The 24,802-nt window shown below is 43.0% G+C and overlaps 1 protein-coding gene across 4 annotated transcripts in view; it reads right to left on the bottom strand.

The window, feature by feature from the left end:
• Positions 1 to 24,802, bottom strand: part of piezo1 (piezo type mechanosensitive ion channel component 1 (Er blood group)) — a 70,043-nt gene that overhangs the window by 20,666 nt on the left and 24,575 nt on the right. For all 4 annotated transcript variants that reach the window (XM_029256341.1, XM_029256344.1, XM_029256342.1 and 1 more), the window contains exons 4-14: positions 14,062 to 14,184; positions 13,084 to 13,126; positions 12,562 to 12,709; positions 5,710 to 5,911; positions 5,341 to 5,554; positions 4,504 to 4,678; positions 4,230 to 4,334; positions 4,000 to 4,090; positions 3,783 to 3,886; positions 3,366 to 3,626; positions 2,985 to 3,090 (exon numbers count right to left, since the gene is read on the bottom strand). In XM_029256341.1, coding sequence (XP_029112174.1) covers positions 2,985 to 3,090; positions 3,366 to 3,626; positions 3,783 to 3,886; positions 4,000 to 4,090; positions 4,230 to 4,334; positions 4,504 to 4,678; positions 5,341 to 5,554; positions 5,710 to 5,911; positions 12,562 to 12,709; positions 13,084 to 13,126; positions 14,062 to 14,184 — 1,572 coding nt within the window. The remainder of the gene's footprint in view (positions 1 to 2,984; positions 3,091 to 3,365; positions 3,627 to 3,782; positions 3,887 to 3,999; positions 4,091 to 4,229; positions 4,335 to 4,503; positions 4,679 to 5,340; positions 5,555 to 5,709; positions 5,912 to 12,561; positions 12,710 to 13,083; positions 13,127 to 14,061; positions 14,185 to 24,802) is intronic.

Below are 24,802 nucleotides of genomic sequence, written 5' to 3'. Positions count from 1 at the left end.
CTGATCACCACCTCCAACTCAACCTCTCCAAAACAGAGATTCTTTACCTCCCAGCTGGCCCGTCCTCCTGTCACAATCTATCAATCAAACTGGACCACTCACTCACCTCGCCTACCTCCTTGGATAAGAGTCTGGGAGTAACGACTGATGTGAGTCTATCTTTCGCTCAGCACATCAAAGCCACAATCCGGTCCTGTAGATACATCCTGCATAATATTCGTAGGGTTCATCCCTACCTCACAATTGACTCTGCCCAACTACTTGTCCAGGCCACGGTGACGTCCCGTCTGGACTACTGCAACTCTCTCCTGTGTGGCCTTCCTGCTACTGCCATCAAACCTCTGCACCTTCTACAAATCCTGCTGCACGAGTTATGTTTGATTTGCCAAAGCGTTCCCACATACCTCCTCTTCTCATTTCTCTGCAATGGCTTCCTATAGCTGCCAGAATCAAATTCAAGAACCTGGTTATTGTCTACAAATGCATCAATAGAACTGCTCCCAGCTATTTTCAGGTCTTGGATCAACCGCTACACCCCTTCGCTCGTCTACTTCGGCTCACTTAGTGGTCCTGCGTGCGAAAGATAAAGCATGGAGGTTCTTGGTTCTGGCTCTGTTGTGGTGGAACGACCTTCCCCCCCGACTCAGAACTAGGGAAACTCTGTCTACATTCAAGAAGGGTCTGAAAACTCACCTTTTTCGGACCCATTTTGCCCAAGATCTCTCCAGTTCATGAACAATGAACATGTTCATGCACCGTAACTTCATGAGTATCACCAGATAAAGCCTTTTATAACAACTCCGGCATTGTATTTGCTTGCTTGTGTATCTTGATATTAAAAAAAATAAAATAAAATGGTAGGAGGGTATCAGGATTTGTCTATCCTGTGTTTTATGCACCTGCTTGAACAATGAACCTCGGTGCTGCAAGTGGTAGGTAAACTGGGTTTACTTGAGTCACGTGTCTGCAGCTATGTCTCTTTCTTTTAATGTAATGCATAAATTGTACTTTTGCTGAGATGTACGTCACTTTGAACAAACGCGTCTGCTAAATGAATAAATGTAAATGTAAAATTTGAGTTACTGTATATACAATGGTTCGTAATAAAGAACAGGCGCTACTTTGCAAGTGCATCAAAACATTGTGCGTCTACAGTGGTTTGGCCGCTCGTGGGTGGGGCGCATGAGCCCAAGGCAGGACAGACTTCCTTCTTTTCCCATTAACAATGTCTCGTGTTACTGTATTTGGCTTTTTTATTTTTGTTTTTACCCTCCTAATTATAGCACCAAAGTGTAAATGTGATGCAAGTGATGGTGATGCATCCAAGAAAAAAGAAACAATTACAACTGAAACTAAAGAGTAAATAATAAAGCGAAAGGTGAAACACCAACGAACAATGGAAAAAGCCAACATTAAAGTTTCTTAAATGTTTTGCACACGCACATGCACTCTCTCTCTCCCTCTCTGAGAGAGCACTCAGCTACAAAAGACACATCTTCCCAGTTGTGGAATCTCATTCCAGACAACCTCCCCCTCTCTGCTCTTCCAAGTCTTTGTGTTTGACTTGCCAAAGCATTCCCATGTATCTCCTCTACTCCTTTCTCTGCACTGGCTTCCTATAGCTGCCCGGATCAAATTGAAGAGCTTGGTTATTGCCTACAAATGCATCAACAACACTGCTTCCAGCTATTTACAAGAGTTGATCAACCGCGAAACCACAACCAGACCACCTTGCTCGTCTACTTCTGCTCGCTTGGTGGTCCCACGCATGAAAGGTAAAGCGCGGAGGTTCTCAGTTCTGGCTCTGTTGTGGTGGAATGACCTCCCCTCTTACTCAGAACTGTTGAAACTCTGCCTACATTCAAGTAGGGTCTGAAAAATCATCTTTTCCAGACTCACTTCTCCCATAATCTCTCAAGCTCATGTATGTGTAAATGTTCATGCATCGTAACTTTATGATCATGCCCAGATAAGCCTTTACACAACTGCTACTCCTGTATTGTATGTAAATGTTTCTGTACCTTTTTATTTATTTAAAAAAAAAAAAAAAAAAAAAAAAAAAAAACACTGTAGGAAAGTGAACTGGATTCGTCTATCCTGAGTTTTATGCAGCTACTCATGCGATGAACATCGGTGCATAAAGCGGAAAGAAACAAACTAGGTTTACTTAAGAATCACATGCCTGCAACAGTGTCTCATTTTCTCCTAACGTAATGCACAAATTCTATTTTCTATGAGATGTACATCGCTTTGGAGAAAAGCATCTGCTAAATGAATTAATGTAAATATAAGTCCTGTCCCTCATCATCCCCCAGTCCCATTCCACATCTCCTTGATAACGACTGCCCGCCTTGTGCCTCGACCCCGATTTCAGATCAATGCCTCTGTTCAGTTCGCCAATCGACTGACCATGAGAACACGTCTAGTCCTTTGATTCTGAATAAAGGATCCTGCATTTGGGACCGGTCTCCTCCATGTCCTCTGTTCATCATCACGTTACATTTATTATTATTTGTTTCTGTCTCTCTTTATTAGAAATAATGTAAATTTACTATTATTATTACATTTACTCACTTAGACACTTTTCTCCAAAGCAACATACATCTCATTATATTATCATTATATTGTGTTATTATTTTTATTATTGTATTGTTATACTAAAGATGTTTTAATGTGTCTGAAGTGTTTCTTTAATGTTTTTTTATGCACAGAAAGATACACGATATACAATATACTAAGTCAAACATTTGACAAACTGACGTTAGATACCTACCATACCTAACTCTTGAATTACGTTAAAATCCGACTTAAAGATGGACTAAAGACACGGAACTCGTTCGTAATTTGGGGACTATCTGTAGTGGAAAGTATAACTTCCAAATTGTTTCAACTGAAATACCCAACTGTATATATGTATATATATATATGGATATATATGTATATACCCTCCAGAGAAAAATGTGCACACATTCAACATCACTCACCTCCTGTAGTTACTTCCTGCAGTGGTGTTGCCAAAATTTTCTTCCTGCTAAAACTGTCCTTAACCGACTGTCGCAGCAGCAACCAGAAGGTCAAAGTGTAGAGCAGCTAATGGACAGAGGCAAAGTGAACATTGTCAAGGGACATCCCATTAGTGATACCAAAAAGTGTTCACTGTGACAATACCATACATTTGCACTCACTACTTCTTTTGCAGGGCTCTAAAACTTGTACTCTCAATGTACTTAAATTAAATCACCAAGCTTATGGGTGTATATTATGTATTTGTATGACACTAAGACAATATCTGCATTAAGACAAAAAAACACAAGACTACAAGCTACTTTTCAAAAGATGACAACACACTCCTTCACCCTCCTCACCATAGCCCCTAGGCGCAGGCATGGGTAAGGGGCTCGGTCCAGGCCCAGCTGCCTCAGGCTCATTGTGCCCAGGTTCTGGGGCAACTCTTGCTCCAGGTCCATGGCCCAGACATACTGTAGGCTGCAGAGTGACAGGCCATAGAGCAGAATGAAGGGCGAGCAGAGTGTGGCAAAGTGGCGGCGAGCCCGCACCATCCAGATTAAGCATGCCCACAGCAGCAGCACAAAGGTTAGCCAGCTGTGGTAGGTGATACTCCAAACCTGAAGGGGGCAGTGTGGGGACACCACAAAGCATTAAAATCTCAGTCAGAAAAGCAAAACTAAAACAATGACTCCACCATTTGTAATTAGACAATAAGTGTAACACTTATCACATGTGACTTAGTAAAAATTATAGAACTACAAGATGGGTCTTACCATCATTGCAATGAGAGCACACACATAGCTCTGCTGCATAATCATTCGACCGACTATGTGAAGGGGGTTGTCTCTGTCAAGCCCACTGGGGGTACCACCAAGGCCTGAAAGATGGGGAAAAAGGTAATACAAGAGGTTAATGGAAATTAATAACAGAACAGTTCCACTTTTCTTATTAGGGAAATGAAAAAGAGTACAAGTGTACAAACTGCCTCACCTAGATCCTGGTGACTAGAACCGTTAATTACTTGACCTCTGGCACTCTCAGACTCACAACCTGGTGGCTCACTAGCAGTTAGCAGCATTTCCTGAAATAAACACATCAATTTAACTTAACAAGCAATGAAAAATAAACAAGAGGAAGAAAGAGAGGAACAACAACAGGATCCATAACGAAGGAGCTGGAGATGTGAACCCTGAAGACAAAGAGTTGGTACCTGGACTCACCTTAGTGTCATCTTCACTTGCCTTTCTTGATCCCCATGATCTGAGCTCCACTTGCTCCCCTCCACCCTCCATCCTCACACTGCTTGTCTGCATTGTCTCTTCCTGCTTTCCAGAAATTACAAAAAGTTCTTCAGAACTAAGACTAATTTTACAGTGGCACTTTATTTTATCAGGCCATGCATTGCGTTGGAACAGTATACCAGACTTATTCAACAGAAGTAGAATCAATTAAAAAACAAGTAGACTCATGCATATATCCAAAATTGATAAGTACCTCTTCAGAAGACAAAAGACTTCCCATTTTAAGCACTGTTGCCATAGTGATGTACAGAAGTAGCAAGATCCCAGGGTTGGCATACACAGGCCAGTTATGTTCTGTGTTCACAATGAGGTCATAGGAGGTGGAGGAGCAATTACTTGGCATAAGGATAACTTTTAGGCCAAAGAGTCTGAGGGAGACAAAACAAGAATGGACATTCTCTCACAACACATCATCAATCACTGCAACCAAGGCCTAAAATCACCAAAGGTCATGTCATTCTGGGATCTATGGAAAAAGTTCAACTCTTGCCCATATTTGTGGAAATGTGGCTACATCATCCACGTTCCACACCAGGTAAGGGGCCCAAAAATACTGACACTGGGGGAAACTAGAACCCTCCCTCCCTCCTATCTCCTGCCACTGCCAGCATACTGGAAAATAGCTTTCCAGAACTTGCTCAGCCAATAACATTCCATGCATAGCTCCACAGTTTGCAAAATTCCTCCCGTCTCAGAGATCTGAAGGTGGTCACTATGAGTGCTTGACTTGTGCACTCACAATGCTGCAATTAGCGCAATGTCATTCCAACTTGTTAAATATCGAGGGAGGGAATCAGATACAAGAACTTATAAAACCGTTTGTCTAAAACTGTGCCATTTAAATTTAATGTGACAAAAATATATACATAATATGACGTTTGAAAAGAATACCCAGAATAAAGCAACTGGTGGGATCTCTCAGGGATCTCATCTGTAATCTCCCTGACAAAAAATATCAAGCCTGAAAATAAGAAGATGGAATCCAAAACATAGGATGATCCCAGTGAGTCATGAAGGTTGGGAAACTGACCTGGCCCACAGGCTGGCTGGGGGGATGAGGCCCTGGGCATAAGAGCTCTGATACAGGTACAGGCAGACCAGGTGACCTGCTGTGAAAAAGCCAACCATGACACACAAGGCACTGAAACCCAGGCGGTTCATAGGGAAGTGGCAGGCCCACCAGGTGCAGATGCCAATGAACAGCAGGTAGTAGAATGCAGAGAAGGCCGAAGGAAGGGTGATTCCTGGAAACACACAAGTCAGAACATCCACATAGCTAAGCCATACACAGTGTCAGTCCTGTGCTCTTATTTCAACAGTGGCATACAAACGTGTATGTAATAAAAGGTAATGTGTGCAGTTTTCCCAGCAGGCCAGTCCATCTAGCATCATCTCATACCAGCCAGTGCCAGGAATGTAACAATGAGGATCCTGCCCAGGTCTCGAAGGAACCTCTGAGCTGTGGCACGGAAACGGGCCGCCAGGAGAGCCGTGCGTGTTGCAGGAGATGCCTCCTCCTCTGGCTCACTGGAAGATGGCTGGCATTCATCTCCTTCCTCATCTGCCTCATCCCCCTCATCATCTTCTGTACCTTCATCCCTCTGGAAAGAGACACAAACCTTGTAAAGTTCAGAGGATTCACACTGCCTACAGTGAATTTCAACTATTCCTAATACAGTTTCATCACAGTCTGGTTTTGCAATCCCAGTAACACTGTTATACCCAATCCAAATTCCGAAATGAAAAACAATAAGAATTATTATTACTACTACTACTAAAATTAACACCACCATTCAAACATTTCAGTTTGGTGGTTTACTGTGTAGCTATTAAAAAAAGAAAAATAAATAAATAAATAAATAAATAAAAAACCTCCTGGAATCAGCACAGTAGTAACACAACAGCTGATTAACCGTAAAAAGAGAGGTTAAGTATTTTTTACCACAAATAGCCACAGCCAGCCACGAGATGTTATTAGCATCACCTCACTAATTGTTTTTGGTAAATACAGTGTAGGTATGATATCAAATATAGGAATTTTTTGGTGGTGTTATTTATTGTTTCCCTACTCATATCTTTCTCACAATTAAGTCAGTGAAGTTCTCAGCTTTTGAGCACTGGTTGAGAAATACTCAGCTTGGTATTAATAAAAAATAAAGGTCAGGATGGAGTGCAATATTACCAACACCCCAAGGACATGCGTTTCCAGGATTTCCATATATTGCTCCAGTGCCTAGATGGGAATTTTACTATAGCATATCTAGCATTATAAGTTCTCCTAGACAAAGGTGTCAGTAATTTACTAGTTAATAATCATTTCATCTTACAGAAAAACCCATCTACTGAAAAAAGAAAAAAAAAAAAGAAAATTAAAAGCACATAAATATCAGCCCACACATCTTTCTGGCACCCTCCGGGAAGCACAATGGATTATCTAGACCATTTACAGGAAGTCCACAGGCATGGTGAGCCAGAAATGTCAACACCTCTTAGGTCCTTCCTGGCTCATGAAACAGTTCAACATCAGCCAAAAAAGTTGTACCATGACACCACAAAGAAACAATAAGAACAGATTTGCATACCTTTGCCAAAAGAATAAAGAAGCAGTTTTGATTTTTTATTAGTTCACATCAGTCCTTGCCAATGGAATAAAGAACAGTTCAGACATCCAGTCAGGTTATATGATCCAGAAACAGACAGACAGACAGAGACACACACAAAAAGGCCAGCTAAACAGGTTTTTTTTTCCCAGTCCATTGGGCTGTTTTTCCCATCAGCCATGTCAAATGACAGAGGACAGAGCACTGCAGCCAAATAAATGTAAAACAACAGACACTCCGGAGCACTTTTTATCCCCCTCCCCATCCACCCACGGATAAATACACAAACAGGCTAATGACAACCACATAAACATGGGAAGATGCATGTGCACAGCCATACACATAGGTGGTTATCTTGTTTACTATGCAGTTCTAGAGGTGAAACAATGCCTGGAGAAGCCAAGAGGAAGACCACATTGAAACTGTTGGAATGAAAGGGAAAAACAACCAACAAAAATGAAAACACACACACACACACACATTTTCAGAACCGCTTGTCCCTTACGGGGTCACGGGGAACCGGAGCCTACCCGGCAACACAGGGCGTAAGGCCAGAGGGGGAAGGGGACACACCCAGGACGGGACGCCAGTCCGCCACAAGGCACCCCAAGTGGGACTCGAACCCCAGACCCACCGGACAGCAGGACTGCGGTCCAACCCACTGCGCCACCGCACCCCCTTAAAAATGAAAACATTACACAGGAATTTCATAAAAGCTCTGTGGGCCTTTTAATAAACAGAATTAAATTCAGGACATAAGGCATAGAGTTTGTGATGGTAGATATAGGACGTTATTTCTGTAACACCTAATCCAATAGTTTAGGAAATATTCTTCGGGACCCCTTACGCATTGTGCAACTTTTAACATTTATGCAGATGAGTATCTACTACCTTAATACCAAGTAATTCCAAATGCATGTGGGTATGACAGCACTGAATCTCCAGAAACTGAAGCTTAGGATCATAAAACCTTGGGGAGCAGGTAACTTAATGGTTTAACTGGATGTGTGACAAGACTGCAGCTCCAAGTCCAAGACAGGGCTTTGTTGCTATACCTTTAAATGAAGTACACAACAGGAATTGCGCTTTCAAAATACCCAGCTGTAAAACTTAACGCTATGCAAGTTGCTATGCAACTTCTTAATAACAACCAGCATACCAACAGCAGCTTATGAAGTGCTAATTCACACTGCTATGTAAAAAACAGACACAAATGCCCTTAGACAGCCTAAAACTTCTGCACCATTGTATCGGGAGCCTTGTACAGATTTAGACAGGTTTGTGAGCACATTGTGCCATACTGAAAACTGTGCCTGCAAATTCCTTACTTCCTCACATTCTCCCATCACGTAAATAGAGGAACGGGCCTTGAAATCAGTGTTTACAGCCTCGGAAGACATGGGGCAACGTGAAGCTTATCACAGGTTCCAGGACAGCAAGTGTACAGAGTAAACAACAGTGGGTACTAACAGCTGTGAATGCCTCCTGAGTAGGTTATAGTTATATTCAACCACTGTTATATTCTGCTGAGCTTCACAATTTTATTGTGATTATCCTCATTCAGTAAATTCCAAAATTCATACATGTCAAAGACAGAATGAAGCACCAAAATAGCTGATACTCATAATGAAAATCATTATGAGCTCTTTAGGGACCAACAGCCTCACAGCCCTCACCTATAATGACAAAATATAAGGTACTGTGCAGGTTTAGCCAAAAGAATTGAAATCAGGCATAGCAATATCATGATTATACCTGCGAATTAACATCAAATGGAAATTAAAGGGCAGGAATTTTCCATCCTTATCCCCCACCAGCAGTATGCACATGCACTGTTTTCATGCCATTACACTTGCACACGTGCAGTGGTCATCCAAAACATTCCCCCTAGACAGAGACATTCACAGAGAGACACTTGGGCACACAGCATTTATTGATCATTGTGAAGACCTCACTTTAGTGTTAAATTTTCCTAACCCTAACCCCAGAAAAACCCACAAGGTTGGTAGAGCTGTACAAACATACCCTGGATCTATTCTCCCTGACTTGCACCACCATTGTGACATCTGATAGGAATAAAAAAAAAAACCACAGTTGCATCACTCCTCATTATTTGACTTTGCACCATTAAAACAAAACCTCTGGAAAAGCTGACCTTATAAAATGACCACCGCCCCAAAATGATGACTATGATTACACTGATAAAACACAAGAAACTATAAAATTTTGTGGGAAAATTAAAATGGATACTTGGGTAAGAAAATTCAGTTTTTGCTCCATTCAAAACAGCCAAGTTCTGACATGTCTGTTAAGAACTATTAGCCAAATTGGCACACAGGAAGAAGTTCTTTAGACAGATTTCTCCTTCCTTTGGGCTCCAGTCAGATGACAAACACATGAAAACCTTGTGACTGCTCAGAGTAGAGTCTCTGGGTACAGAAGTTAACCATACAAATACCCTTAGTCTCACAAATAAAACACACACAATCTCAAAGCAAAGACCCTGCAAAAAAAAACTGTATGACATCACACCTATAACTCTCCTACAAATGTAGAGATGTCTCCTGTATTACTTGCACAGACCCTGCAAATCTTTGGTGTACTCACCTCTGTTTCCTGAGTGAAACATGTCTTCGATCATACAGGAGGTGCTTAAAGGCAAAATATTGCACAGCTTACTTTAACTGCCTGAGCCTAACATTAATAGAAACTTCAAGAACTGTTATATATGTTGTGTGTACCGGGAGGTGGTGCAGTCACTCATATCAAAGTCATTCTGACTGGATTTTCCAGCACAGAGCCTAGCAAGAGGAGATGTAGTACTAACTGGAGCCAGATGGGGGTTCAGGCCTGTTTCCACCCACTCCTTTTTTCCCCATGAAGATCTAGCATCCACATCAAAGTCCATCATCAGACCACTGCATTTGTGGACCACTTGACTGTGTGCCCAGGGAAACAATCCAGCATCTAAAGCAAGGAAACTGACACAGGCCTGTGTTTGCAGTGCATTATGGAGCATTAGATGTATTAATTTATTATAAATGAGCCCCCACCTTAGTGTTAAGAAAAGATTTTATAACATATAAATTTGTTGTATCAAAATGCAAATTTTAGAGGAAAATTTTAATTAAAAGCTCACATGGCTTTTACTGCAAACACATTTCAGTTCACAGTAGAGTAGGACCGAGAGAGCTCATGTATTAATTGATTTAGTATATTTCTCTCTTCTTTGCTAATAACAATTGGGGCAATCAGTGTTTGTTGCTACAGTTGTCTTGACGACAGAACAGGTCACTGCAGGAGTCTGGGCATCTGTGCCAAGAGTACTCAGAAGCACATGGTGGCTGGAGAAGCAGGAAAAAAGTGAATAAGGGAGGGAGAGGAATGCTTGGAAAAAAGAATGAGAGGGAGGGAGAAAACAGAGAATGAATGACACAAGATGTAATAACAAAAAGAAAAGACTGACATTTTCTAATGCAAGCGGCCTGCTTTCCGCTGGCTTTTTTTTGTCAAGGGTGCTGCTTGACTAAATGAGAGAACTACCAAGAAGTGAATTTGTAGACTGTAGACATGCTGTAAAGTGGGAGTATTGTCTCTCTCTACCAGTGCACACCTCCAAATACGATTTTGAAACACAGTGCCTTAAACAATGTCCCTTTGTCACCGACCAACATGAGTCCACCCAGTGACCTCAGCCTCATCAGAGTCACAGTAACAAACCACAATAAGCACAAGAGCAGTTACCAGAGAGACACCAAAAGCCTTCTAACCTTCTAAGCTTTCTAACACAAAAAGTCAGTATACTTACAATGGAATACACAGAGACATAAAAGTGCCAAATGCCATGGCTCACTGGCAAGCAGCAAGAGTTTCACTCTGTCACTTAGTTTCAAAGAAAACCATAGGAAAGAGGAAGTCAGAAATCATTGTCACAACATTTCACTCAAGTTAAGGAATCTGCCTCTGATCTCTAGATACCTGGAAGTGCTCAGTGACGGGTGGTGTGACCACAGCATTTCCCTCTGAAGACCCTTTGTGTCACAGCCCTTGGTAAACGCAACTCTTGTTACAAGACTGTGGAAAAACTCAGAATGGTTAAAGTGGCAGGGCTGTTCAGAAGTACTGAGCCCAGTGGAGACACAGGATATCCTTACTGCCATATTTTATCACAACATCAGGTGCAACCACAATCTCACTATTTTTCATGGCTGTTTTCAAGTGAAACAGACAAGTATAGATTTCCTAGTACGCCTCTCCTTTCTGTGCAGCTAATCTGGATATTGCAAGAGAACGAAATCCAATTGGCTGATGGTTTGGAGATACAATTTGGCATTTTAAAAAAATCCACATAGTTTTTCTGTTATAGTGTGAAGCGGCTCTGTCACTTTGAAGTTCTTGTAACAGTGTAAATAAATTACCCTGAGTTTTATTTCCTTTTACAAAAAGCCTGGCAGTGCAAGCAATTTTTTGGAGAAGCTGCCCATTGTTAAGGGCAAAGCACAAAAGCAATGGCGCAGAGTTCAGGTTTCGTTGGTACATTAAACTGTTCTCAGTTCCTGGCTTATGTCAGGACTGTTTAGCAACATTCACTGTTACCAGAAACCGAGGACCAGGGTGTGCCTTTGAGTTGACCTAGCCGACTGTTTGATGCCTGCTTTCTGATGCTTTACACTAAAGAATATACACACGACAGCTGAATGACCAGTGCAGAACACTCACACGTAAGAACTGAATCAAAGTTCAAGGCAAATTGCTTGAGACTCAGGAAAAGCTCAAGACTACTGAAATCATAAGGAATGCAATTCCACCTCCATCATCTTCACTGTCACACATAGACTGACTCCTCCTTTCTGCCACTTCTCACCACCTCACGAAACACTCCAATAGATGAATCGTCACCATTTCTTGGATTTTTTATAATTTGTTAGTTAAGAAAAGTGAAAAACATTTCTTTTACATCATAATGGTATTGATTCCCCTCTTAATTATACTTGGTGTTTCCTAAATTGGACACCTTGATCTCTAGGTTTATCTGGAATAATAAAAGGCCCAGAATTAGGCTTTCACACTTCTATAGCGAATATATTTTACCTGGGTTGCACAGATTAAACAAGTGATTAATTGGTTCTAGGCTAGACTAGAGTCTCTGTGAGTGGGTGTAGAGTCCATTTCATGCTACTGAAGAGTGTGAAGGTCTTTGCTTTTCATTCAAAAATTTCATAAGATCCTATCTTTACCCAAAAATTTTGCATTATTCAACACTCTGCTTATTTAGAGGGACACTGACCCTGTACAGTGCATAAAACCAATAAATAAATAAAAAAAAACCATCAACACAGTCAACTTACAGTACACAACGGTTGCTATTGCTAGTAGGGTAAATGTGTAGTGTAGTGGTTAGGGCTCCAGAATTGCAATTTGAAGGATTCCGCTTCAAACTGCACTCCTGCTGTAGCTCCATTAGGTAGAATACTTAATGATTTAAAATACCATGATGTATAATGTGTACAGTAGTTTCCTAATTTGAATTAAATATCAGATGTCCACTCTATGGATATTTGCCTAAGCAGCAACTTATGCAAAATGACATTGTGCCTGTTTTGCAGATTATGAGGGTATTCACTTTTATAAGTACAGTTCAGTGAGCTCACCTGCTGTAAGACCTCTGTACCTCCAGGCCTAATGTTCCTCCTCTTCAGCAACCTTTTGCCTATCAGCACAGTGACCAGGGACACAATGAAGATGCCCAGATCAGGGGCCAAAAGCCGTACCACTGTCCAGGGCTGCTCCAGGGGTAACCTTGGAGTAGGGAACAATAGGGGGGTGGAGGAGCAGTCAAGGTGCAGGCATAAGTCAGTCTAAGGGTTGCTGGAATCATAACCTCCAATTCTTTCTCTCTCTACCACACACATACGTCCTGCCAGTATACCCATGCACAAGAAAATTTTTCAGACAAACAAAAATGTCTCACACACAGTTATGCATACAGTGATAGAAACAAGTGTTTGCACAGAATGTGAATATTTATGCGCTATGAAATAAGCCACAGAGTCATACTTCAACAGAAACACTGGGTTCAGAAATTAAAATATTGTGGTATGTTGCAATCTGAGTTCTGAACAGGCCTTAACAGAATTGAAAATATCCCAAATAGTCCCCAAAGACAAACATACCTGGATACTCCAACATGCCATGATAATGTCTCCCATGAGCTGCCTGCAAAACAAGAGCAAGCAAATACCATAAACGTGTCTGAGATCATTATCTGCTTCAGAGCAACGAGTTGTAGCTTGTTGCTGGGATTTTGCACATAGCATGTGACTTCCACAGCACTATGATTAAAGGGACTTTCTCACTGCTCTTATTCATATTTGTCAGGGCATTGGTTACCTTGGAATTTCTAATCAAGGCTGGCTACTTCCAGTGTAAGGCCCAGGGATAAACCTCAGGCAATTCAAACTTTTTTAAATGTTTCCTGAAGACATGTTCTGGAGAAAAGGCCTAACATGGTGTACAGGGTACAAACAAAAATTCTTTATAACTAGGGCCCAGAGACACTATAAACATTTAAAATGAAAAAAGTAAAATATATACATCAAGTTGGACCTCATATGTCATGGTAAACGAGTGTGTAAGCCCTCTTTTAACAGAAATTTTCAAAATACTATTCCATTGAAACACTTTGCATATCAACAGGTGTGCCCTTTGGAGTAGGTTAGAGTTGTTTTTTTTGACAAAGTGAAATCATTTTCCACCCCCCCCCTTTCGGTACTAGGTTAAACAGTAATGCTAAACCATGAGTTTACAAGACCAAAAATGGGAATAATTTACATTTGTTCATCAAGCTGACATTCTTCTCCAAAGCAACCTAAAATACTACGCTGCTTAAAGTTATTTACCCATTTAGACAACTAGATCATTTTTACTGGAACAATTCAGGGTAAATGCCTTTCTCAAGGGTACTACAGCAGGAGGTGTGATCTGAACCTGGGTCCTCTGAGCTCAAAGGCAGAAGCCCTAACCACCTCAGCATAGTCTGTTATGCCACTTACTGCAGCATCACTGCAGGTTCTTCCATCAGTTGTATATTAGGTTGCCCTTGTGCAGTCCCCAACACCCCAGGTATTTCGTCCAGATCAAAGGTAACTCACAGTTGTGTCCCAGCGTCTCGTCCAATGCTGGGATGGTGTGCAGGCAGATTTGGAAGGTCAGGTGAGCTAGCAGGAAGACTATGCTGGTGCCAAGCAAGGCTTTGGTGAAACGGCCTGTGTGGCCTGCAGGAGAAACACAGAGTTAGGAGAGAGTGCGTCAAAACTGAGTAATAGTAGGGTCAGCACTGAGTCAAATCCGGAGAACTTGAGGAAAAAAGCCCAGTGAGAGGGTTTCTACACTGTGATGATTTAATTGAAAACCCAGCTGAAGTGGTTGATGGGATCGAACATTTGTTCAAGCAATGCTCAAAGGCAGCAACTGTGCTCATGTCTTGCAATACATGCTTCACAAGTCTGAGCACAGACAGTGATTATTACACTTGCAGGAACAAGCTGTAGGCACTGACAATGGTGCAATCTGTGAGTAATATCAATGGACAGTCACTTGTGTAGGATTCTAAAAATGAACTAGCAGTTACTTGTACTGGTGAATTTATTTCTAAGCTTTGAAAAGAAAAGTGAAAGGGCTCTGGATTGCTCCCACATGAACAGATGTACAATCAAAATGAATGGCCCTCAGCTGACATTGAACAGATGTTTTTTCTATTACCAGTAGCTGGCAGAACTATGGATGCTGAGGATGTACCAAGAGAATCAAAAAAACGTTCCCCAGTACAGGGCCATCTCACTACACACCCTTCATTGCCCTGGGCAAAGGAACGTTGGTATAGGTCTCCACAAAACTGTTAGCATGAAAACTGATGTCTAGTAAAAACAACGACACATGCTTTTCCATTGTAGTAACCTCAAGCGGAGGTGAGCCCCACTAAATTGTGGCATGGGTGAGTTTATTGGACTCTGTATAGCGAAAGAAAATTAGCAGCTACAATGAGCATGTATTTGATTACACTTCAATTTTATTTTATGGGGAAGTTCAGCTCTGTGGCCTGGGGCTAAGGCCAGTTTCATGGCCCATTTACATCATAGCTGTGCCTCCAAAAAAATGAGAAATGGGGTATTTTGTTTTATGGATTTTGTTATTTGAACTAAAATGCTCTCTATTTTATGAGGAAGGCATAAACCTGCTCAAAACACATAGCCTGCTTCTGAGATCTGTCCAAATAGTTGACTGAGATAAAAGGATTAGATTTAGTCATGATACAATTTAATTTAATAAACTGCTGTTTGCCACAAGAAAAAAAAACTGATTTCAACTTCAGTCTGATGGGACTCATCAGGAAAGATAAGACTACAGTTTTCCACTTCCAACGCAACACAGCTGAATTGTTTCATCACTGCTAGAAATGTATTTTTCAGATTTTAATGGAAATCCAACCACAAAAATGAAGCACAACTGAATTTACAATCTTCATGACAGAGGTGCTTGCATTTCCAAGATTTAATGGCAAAGGCAGTGAAGTCCCAGCCATCAGCTAGTCCCCTACTCCACACTCCAGCATTCACTGGGGAGGGTTACAAAGCCAGCAGTGAATAGGATGGGATTCTGGGGAGGAAATATAGCATATAGCAGTCCTATGAACAATGCAGTACCTAACCCACAGAGCAAAGACCCCTAGACCCACCCAGTGGGAATCTACAGTGAAGTCAGCTCTGACTTACTGCTGCTGATGTCCTCCACCGATAGATTTTGGAAACACAAGTGTCAGCTGTTTAGGAGTGCCAGTGTACTAACAAACATGTACATACTAAATGAACAAACCACGAATGATTTGATAATGAATGGATTTGTGCATAAACAAATGAACAAAGTAAGGTAGTGTAGTGCTGCTGGACCCAAAGGTCACAGGTTTGAATCCCACCTCAAGCTGAAGTACCCTTGAGCAAGGTACTTATCCTAAATTGCTCCAGTAAAACTACCTAGTTGTATAAATGGGTAAAATATTGTAAGCAGCTTAACATTGTATGCCAGTTTGGGAAAAAAAAGAGCAGATAAATTAATAAATTTAAATGTAATAAAACATGAAATACCTAGAGCTGCTGAAAGCTGGTTAGTGTTTTCAGCTGAAAAAACATACACATGGTATCATGCTGCACAGCAACCAGGCATTTTTTTCCCCACTGGTTACTGGGTTGCAACTGTGACATCATAACAAATCCTGCTGCCTTGCGATCTGCAGACCAAGGTCAGAGTGCTATGTATAATATAACCTGCAGTAGCTAATCACTGTTCCAGCATTACTGCATACAACCCCACCCACAAATCACTTGGCCTTGCAGCAGCTCCTCTCCCCACAACTAGTCTTTCTGCAAAGACCTAGGCCCAATTTGCATGCTGCTAATCCCCAAACTTAATCCTTGACCATTAACACCACACTTGGATTTCTTAGGATCTGCTAAATCTCATGTCATAGCTAATGAAGAATGGAAAAAAGCAACCAGCAGTTAATAATCACATTCCAAAAGGTTACCACAGACCCTTTTTGGAAAAAATTTAAAATAAAGGCATATGTAAAACCCCTCCGTGAACCGCCACCTTACCGTGGTGGAGGGGTTTGAGTGCCTGAATGAGTCCAGGAGCTATGTTGTCTGGGGCTATATGCTCCTGGTAGGGTCTCCCATGGCAGACAGGTCCTGGATGACAGACGAGACAAAGCGCGGTTCAAAAACCCCTTATGACGGAAAAATCGAGGCTTTCGTTTACCCCGCCCGGTATGGGGTCACCGGGGCCCCACCCTGGAGCCAGGCCTGGGGGGGGGGCTCGCATGCGAGCGCCTAGTGGCCAGGTCTATGCCCACGGGGCCTGGCCGGGCTCAGCCCGAAGCCATGACGTGGAGCCGCTCTTCGGTGGGCTCACCACCTGCCGGAGAAACCGTAAGGGGCCGGTGCGTTGTGATTTGGGCGGTGGTCGGGGCCGAGTGCCCGGCCGACCCAAACCTCGGGCGCCAACTCTGGTTTTTGGGACTTGGAATGTCACCTCACTGGCGGGGAAGGAGCCTGAGCTGGTGCGGGAAGTCGAGAGATACCGTCTAGATATAGTCGGGCTCACTTCCACTCACAGCTTGGGTTCTGGAACCACTCTCCTCGATCGGGGGTGGACTCTCCACTATTCTGGCGTTGCCCAAGGTGAGAGGCGGCGGGCTGGTGTGGGCTTATTAATAGCCCCCCAGTTCAGCTGCCATGTGTTGGAGTCTACCCCGGTGAATGAGAGGGTCGTCTCCCTACGCCTTCGGGTCAGGGAACGGTCTCTCACTGTCGTTTGTGCTTATGCGCCTAGCGGCAGTGTAGAGTACCCGGCCTTTTTAGAGTCCCTGGGGGGCGTGCTGGAAAGCGCTCCCACTGGGGACTCTGTCGTTCTACTGGGGGACTTTAACGCCCACGTGGGCAGCGACAGTGATACCTGGAGGGGCGTGATTGGGAGGAACGGCCTCCCTGATCTGAACCCGAGCGGTGAGTTGTTATTGGATTTCTGTGCTAGTCGCGGTTTATCCATAACGAACACCATGTTCATGCATAAGGGTGTCCATCAGTGCACTTGGCACCAGGACACCCTAGGTCGGAGGTCGATGATCGACTTTGTAGTCGTTTCTTCTGACCTTCGGCCATATGTCTTGGACACTCGGGTGAAGAGAGGGGCTGAGCTGTCAACTGATCACCACCTGGTGGTGAGTTGGATTCGATGGCGGGGGAAAAAGCTGGACAGACCTGGCAGGCCCAAACGCATAGTGAGGGTCTGTTGGGAACGTTTGGCGGAGGCCCCTGTCAGAGAGGTCTTCAACTCCCACCTCCGACAGAGCTTCAACCAGGTCCCGAGGGAGGTGGGGGACATTGAGTCCGAATGGACTATGTTCCGCTCCTCCATTGTCGGTGCGGCGGTTCGGAGCTGCGGCCATAAGGTCTCCGGTGCCTGTCGCGGCGGCAATCCCCGAACACGGTGGTGGACACCGGAAGTAAGGGATGCCGTCAAGCTGAAGAAGGAGTTCTATTGGGCCTGGCTGGCTCATGGGACTCCTGAAGCAGCTGACAGGTACCGACAGGCCAAACGGAGCGCGGCTCTGGCAGTCGCCGCGGCAAAAACTCGGGCTTGGGAGGAGTTCGGTGAGGCCATGGAGGAAGACTTTCGGTCGGCCTCAAAGAGATTCTGGCAAACCGTCCGGCGACTCAGAGGGGGGAAGCGGTGTTCCACGAACACTGTTTACAGTGGAAGTGGTGCGCTGCTGACCTCAGCTGAGGATGTTCTCGGGCGGTGGAAGGAGTACTTTGAGGATCTCCTCAATCCCTCCAACACGCCTTCCGTAGAGGAAGCTGAGGCTGGGGACTCGGAGGGGGACTCGTCCATTACCCTGGCTGAAGTTGCTGAGGTAGTCAAAAAACTCCTCGGTGGCAAGGCTCCGGGGGTGGATGAGATCCGCCCCGAGTTTCTCAAGTCTCTGGATGTTGTGGGGCTGTCTTGGCTGACACGCCTCTGCAGCATCGCGTGGAGTTCGGGAACGGTGCCTCTGGACTGGCAGACCGGGGTGGTGGTCCCTCTTTTTAAGAAGGGGGACCGGAGATTGTGTTCCAACTACAGGGGGATCACACTCCTTAGCCTCCCTGGGAAAGTCTATGCCAGGGTACTGGAAAGGAGAATCCGACCGATAGTCGAACCTCGGATTCAGGAGGAGCAATGCGGTTTTCGCCCCGGCCGTGGAACACTGGACCAGCTCTATACCCTCACTAGGGTGCTGGAGGGTTCGTGGGAGTTTGCCCAACCAGTCCATATGTGTTTTGTGGACCTGGAGAAGGCATTCGACCGTGTCCCTCGTGGCATCCTGTGGGGGGTACTTCGGGATTATGGGGTTCGGGGCTCGTTGCTACGGGCTGTTCGTTCCCTGTATGACCGGAGTAGGAGCTTGGTTCGCATTGCCGGCAGTAAGTCAGACCTGTTCCCGGTGCATGTTGGACTCCGCCAGGGCTGCCCTTTGTCACCGATTCTGTTCATTATCTTTATGGACAGAATTTCTAGGCGCAGTCAGGGAACGGAGGGTGTCTGTTTTGGTGGCCGCGAGATCTCGTCTCTGCTTTTTGCGGACGATGTGGTCCTGTTGGCTTCATCAAGTCAAGACTTGCAGCGTGCACTGGTGAGGTTTGCAACCGAGTGCGAAGCGGCGGGGATGAGAATCAGCACCTCCAAATCCGAGGCCATGGTTCTCAGTCGGAAAAAGGTGGATTGCCCCCTCCGGGTTAGGGGGGAGTTGCTCCCTCAAGTGGAGGAGTTTAAGTATCTCGGGGTCTTGTTCACGAGTGAGGGAAAAATGGAGCGGCAGGTTGACAGACGGATCGGTGCGGCGTCCGCAGTAATGCGGTCATTGTACCGGTCTGTTGTGGTGAAGAGGGAGCTGAGTCGTAAGGCGAAGCTCTCAATTTACCGGTCGATCTACGTTCCTACCCTCACCTATGGTCATGAACTCTGGATCATGACCGAAAGAATGAGATCGCGGATACAAGCGTCAGAAATGAGTTTCCTCCGCAGAGTGGCTGGGCGCACCCTTAGGGATAGGGTGAGGAGCTCAGTCACCCGGGAGGAGCTCGGAGTAGAGCCGCTGCTCCTCCGCATCGAGAGGAGCCAGTTGAGGTGGCTCGGGCATCTGTTCCGGATGCCTCCTGGACGCCTCCCTGGGGAGGTGCTCCGGGCTTGTCCCACTGGGAGGAGGCCTCGGGGCAGACCCAGGACACGTTGGAGAGACTATGTCTCCCGGCTGGCCTGGGAACGCCTTGGGGTTCCCCCAGAGGAACTGGAGGAGGTGTGCGGGGAGAGGGAAGTCTGGAGGACTCTGCTCGGACTGCTGCCCCCGCGACCCGGCCCCGGATAAAGCGGAGGAAGATGGATGGATGGATGGATGGCATATGTAAAAACTCAAGGTTCACCTGATTTTTAGGCTGTGAAAATTTCTTTTGCAATTGCATATTACCTCGCTTTGCAGTGCTGGTGTTTTTATAGTGTTAGTGTTTAGTTTATTGTTTAGTTTACCATCTTCAGGGCAGCATAAATTTAAATCTAATTCACATGCTGAAACAAGAAAACTGGGGGAAAGTCAAGTATCAGTCCCTGCAATGTGCTAAGAATATCTTCAGCTGCCCATGGCACATAAAACAAGAATCAGCTATTGGAACGTTAGCAGAAGGTTATCTGCTATCACATATTTAACAATCAGTAACAGAGAGAGAACTCAATTCTGCAGTTGTGACATTTTAAGGCTACATGGAGTATTTTTTAAAATCTACAAGAGAATAACAATGTACTTGAATGTCCTTACAGTGGCCTGCACACAGTGCTTTCAATTTTACTGAAATTATTCAAAAACTGTTCCAACACTCACAGTTTCTGGTATCACTGTAGCAGCATCCATCCGTGTACTTGGGATGTGGGGAAAACCATGAAGAACTTTTTGCTGGGCTACTGAAGTGATTGTCCACTGCCATTATTCAGTTTCATTCTACCGAATCTTAGCATGCTTACAATGACATTTACATGACATACACACACATTGTGCTGTACCGCCCATACAGACACCACCCTACTTATGTAAATTTGACTTGAGTAAATCTGGATTTACGTAAAAAAATTTCCAACATACACATTATTTACAGACAGCGCTTACACATAAGATCTGAAATATGATAAGCACAAGTTGGTGTAGCCAGAGAAGGCAGGAAGCTGCATCATCCCAGTTCCCACGTGTTTTGAGCCGTGAACGTATATCCTCTTGTTAGCATAGTGCTTTTCGCATATTTTCTACCCTTTTCATTATTCACAATGCCTGCTGGTCAACATGCACTTGAAGGATTCACTTACTGCTGAATCTCTGTCCACATTTATAAAGAGGTTTTAAAACTCCTCTCTTCTGGATTTATTTTAACGATGATTTACTAAGCTCATGTAATGTGTAAATGTGCACTATAACTCTGAGATCATGCCTGTTAATGGATAAACCTTCATGTAACTACTCCTGTAATGTAATGTAACTATATATACATATATATGTACCTGTATATATGTATATAAAATACTGAAATACACCTAAACTGTGGAACAATCTACCAGTTACTGTCAGAAATGCCCCGTCTGTATCAGTCTTCAAATCCAGACTAAAGACTTATATGTTTACTTAGGCATATCTCGAAATGTAATTCCACTTAGCCGTCAGCAACAATGCCATTGCTTGTAAACTGACTTAGAAGTCTTATTTAATCTACAATGCCCAGGAGGGGTGGGCAGCCACAGGCCCTTGGACCCCCAGTGGTTTTTCTCCCTCAACTTTCAGTTGGGAGTTTTTGTTCCTTTCCTCCATGGCCAGTAGGCATACTTATAGCTCAATAAAAGCATTATATTATGATAGTCTGTAGTCAACTGTCTTCTTTGTTCTGATGTATTTGTTTTGTTTTTTTTGACCTTATGCCTGTATTAAAGCGCTCTGTGGCACTGTGTGAGAAGAGCGCTCTATAAAAAAAAATTTGAATTGTGTATAAATACTGTACTAGGAAGGACTCGTTGATATTGGGATAAAGTTTTATGCAGCTACTCGTGTGATGAACATTGGTTCAAATGGTGGCGCACACTAACTGCATTTATGAATCACGCATCTGCATCTATCTGCTAATGTAATGTACACGTATTTTCTATGAGATGTACGCCGCTTTGGAGAAAAGTGTCTGCTAAACGAATACATGTAAATGTACGGAAAATGAAAACGGACAAAAACTGTCTATATTGGGAACCAGGCTTAGCCGTATCGACTGTGAATACGATGAAAGATAAAATGTGAAAGATGTGGCACATATAAAGGACCATGTGAAAAGAACAGCAAGCATGGAAACAACAATAATAAAGAAATGTCAAGATGCAATAACTGACAGGGAAAAATTAATATTATGTTGAATAGAGAGGGAGTAGGGGGAAATCTGACATACGTAACTTTTGACTTACGTAGGGGGTTGAATGGTCTATTTGTGTAAGTTGAGGGGTATCTGTATTTCCTTCACTTTGAGTTCAGTAACTGATAATTTATCACAAAAAACTGCTTTGTAGGAAGCCAACAAGCTATCAACTATCAGTATCACTGTACACTGTATCACAGTATCATTTGATATTTGATATCCCAGTAACGAGAGCAATGTGTGAAATTTCAAAGATGTAATCTGAGCACTCCTATCGCTCTTCACCCCTCACCCAGCATCTCTGATGAACTTTAGCCCCCCACACATAGCTGAAAAAAATTGTTTTTATTATGCAACACCTCACAGAAGTTTTGAATACTGAAAAGTGTTCAGATAGACAGACTGGTTAGCAAGTTGGTTAAGGATCTGGCAGAATTCTAGTGGAGGGATTCTCCATTTTACCTTCGTACACTAAACTGCTTCACTAAATTATCCACCTGTACATTCAGAAAAAGGGTAATGTGGTAAACTACATTACTCACCTCGGAATAAAAGCACATGCTAAGCAATTAAGCTATTAAATGAAATGGATGCTAACATTTTTACTGGGTAGTAAGTAGAAACAGACCACATGTGGAGTTTTACAGAAGAAAGAATTTCAGAAGAAAGAAGCACAAGTGAACACTGCTCCCCAGAGCCCTTTTTTTTCTTTTTGCAGGCAAGCTGGAATCTGCACCAGCAGTGTCCAAGAAAACAGCTTTAGGGTTTCATAGGCCTTTGCTTCGCTCCCACCAAATGGATTAAAGTAAAATCCTACGAAAGGAGGAATCTCAGCGTATAAGCCCCCAACAGTGTTTTAACAAGTTAGCAAGTCTTGCACACCTGACTCAAATCCACAGCTTGGACTTCAGAAAAATACAAGGTTATAGAAACTTCTGAGCCTCACGGAAAGAAAAACACAGACCGTGAAAGACTCAGGCTTTGTGATTTGTAACGTAGCAATTGAACTCCACAGGATTTTTATAGGAGGTTAGAATTAGAGAAAACACTTTGCTAAGTAAAAGTATTAAACTTTTTTAAACATGTAAAATAATGTCTCCATTAACATTCTGGGTGTCATGACTATATTTAGGGAATCATGAGTATATTTTTGTTTTGAAATTACATATGGAACTGATTCTTTTCTCACTTTCACTGTTATGATTTATTCATGTTATCATTTTAAAGCTGACATCTAGATTTTTCAACATTTGTTTTTCCAGAGGTTTAACATGTCACTGGTTTTACAAATCATCAGGGAACAGCAGGTGTTCTGGAAGGAAGATGGGAGGAAGCCAGGGGACACTACAGCCATTAAGGGCCAGGCTTAGTGCAGGGTCTTCCTCACATACTGTGCACACAAAGCAAACACAAACCCTCAGGGAAAGGGCAGAATGGATTAAGAGGAAATCCTTAAGTACATTAAGTGTGTGTTTAATATGTCTTACAAGTGTAACATGTTCAGTAAAACGCCACAAAACATTGACAGCTGATTTTTTCCTAAACAACTAAAAAAGCTGCTTTAAACTTATTTCTAAGGCAAGCTCAGTGTTTAGAGTATGATATACCTACTAGCTTTAGATATAAAGGTGTATCCAGGTATACAGACCCCCGGGGGTAAAGAGACTTTCCATATAATGGACCAAGAAAAGTTGTAGCAATGTTCAACGTACGAACTGACTGCTCCTGATGTTACGGACTTTTCCGAGTGTTTGAGGCAGACTTTTCCCCGACGATCTAGAAGTCATGAGCCAATGAGGCACAGACTTTTCAAAAATTATGTTGATGTCGTCATGAGCCAATCAGGCTGACTGTACTCTGCAATCAAGTTTCTGCATCAAAATCTCTCCTTTTGGTGATATATTGCACTTTTTGTATTATTCTCTGAGATGGATGTCGCTTTGGAGAAAATCATAAATAAATAAATAAATTTAAATGTGCCTTTCGTGTGTACTATACAGTAGTTCAGCTAAAAAAAAAAAAAGTCCAAATTTAAATCTTTGTTAATTTCCTTCTAGATTATTTTTAAATATCACATCATCCTAATGTTTTCATTACTGTTTCTTGAGACTGTTTTTAAGTATTTGGAGGGTGTTTGTGGAAATATCTGGGCTTGTCCACAAAGCCTAGGCATGCATATTTTCCCCATTTAAAATAATAGGAAAGGACCTTCTGGTTTATTGACTCTTGGTATACAGACTGTTTTCAGCAATAAATTATGCCCATATAATGGGGGATACATGTTTGGTTCTGGGTCTGGGTGACATTTAAATCCAAATATGATACACAAAGACAACTACAGTTTCTAGCTAAGGATAAAGGCTTTTAAAACTGGGAAGTAACTATAACTCCACCCTGCCTGACCAATAAAATATTTTTATGACCATGCAGCAACTTCCTGCAGGCTGACCTGTGTTACACAATGATTATCTTTCTGCCCTCCATCTTCCGGTGAATTCCATGGACAATTTTTTTATGAGAACAAGTTTTAACGGCAAAAAAAAAGATTTTGACTGAAATTACAGAAATTTGGTGGAATCATAGATCCATCTAGACTGAAGGGCACAGCACAGATGAACCCATGGGATCTGACACTCTTCACTTGGTACAGTGATCAAATAACCCGTGATCAAGAACAATGTCATCCCCTTCAGGAAAAGCATGATGGGGCAACAACAACTATTCTTTGATAAGCAAAATGGGTATATATTAAACACATAAAATAAATACCTAACTACATTATACATTTATGTGACATATTATTAAGCTTCAGGCCACAAACACCTAGATTTTGAGACATGACCAAAGAGAAAACACACCCAGCACA

The sequence above is a fragment of the Scleropages formosus genome, chromosome 11 (genome assembly GCF_900964775.1).
Source record: "Scleropages formosus chromosome 11, fSclFor1.1, whole genome shotgun sequence".
In the NCBI taxonomy this organism is placed as follows: Eukaryota; Metazoa; Chordata; class Actinopteri; order Osteoglossiformes; family Osteoglossidae; genus Scleropages; species Scleropages formosus.
The sequence above is the reverse complement of the archived record's forward strand: the minus strand, read 5'-3'. Positions and strand labels throughout refer to the sequence as shown.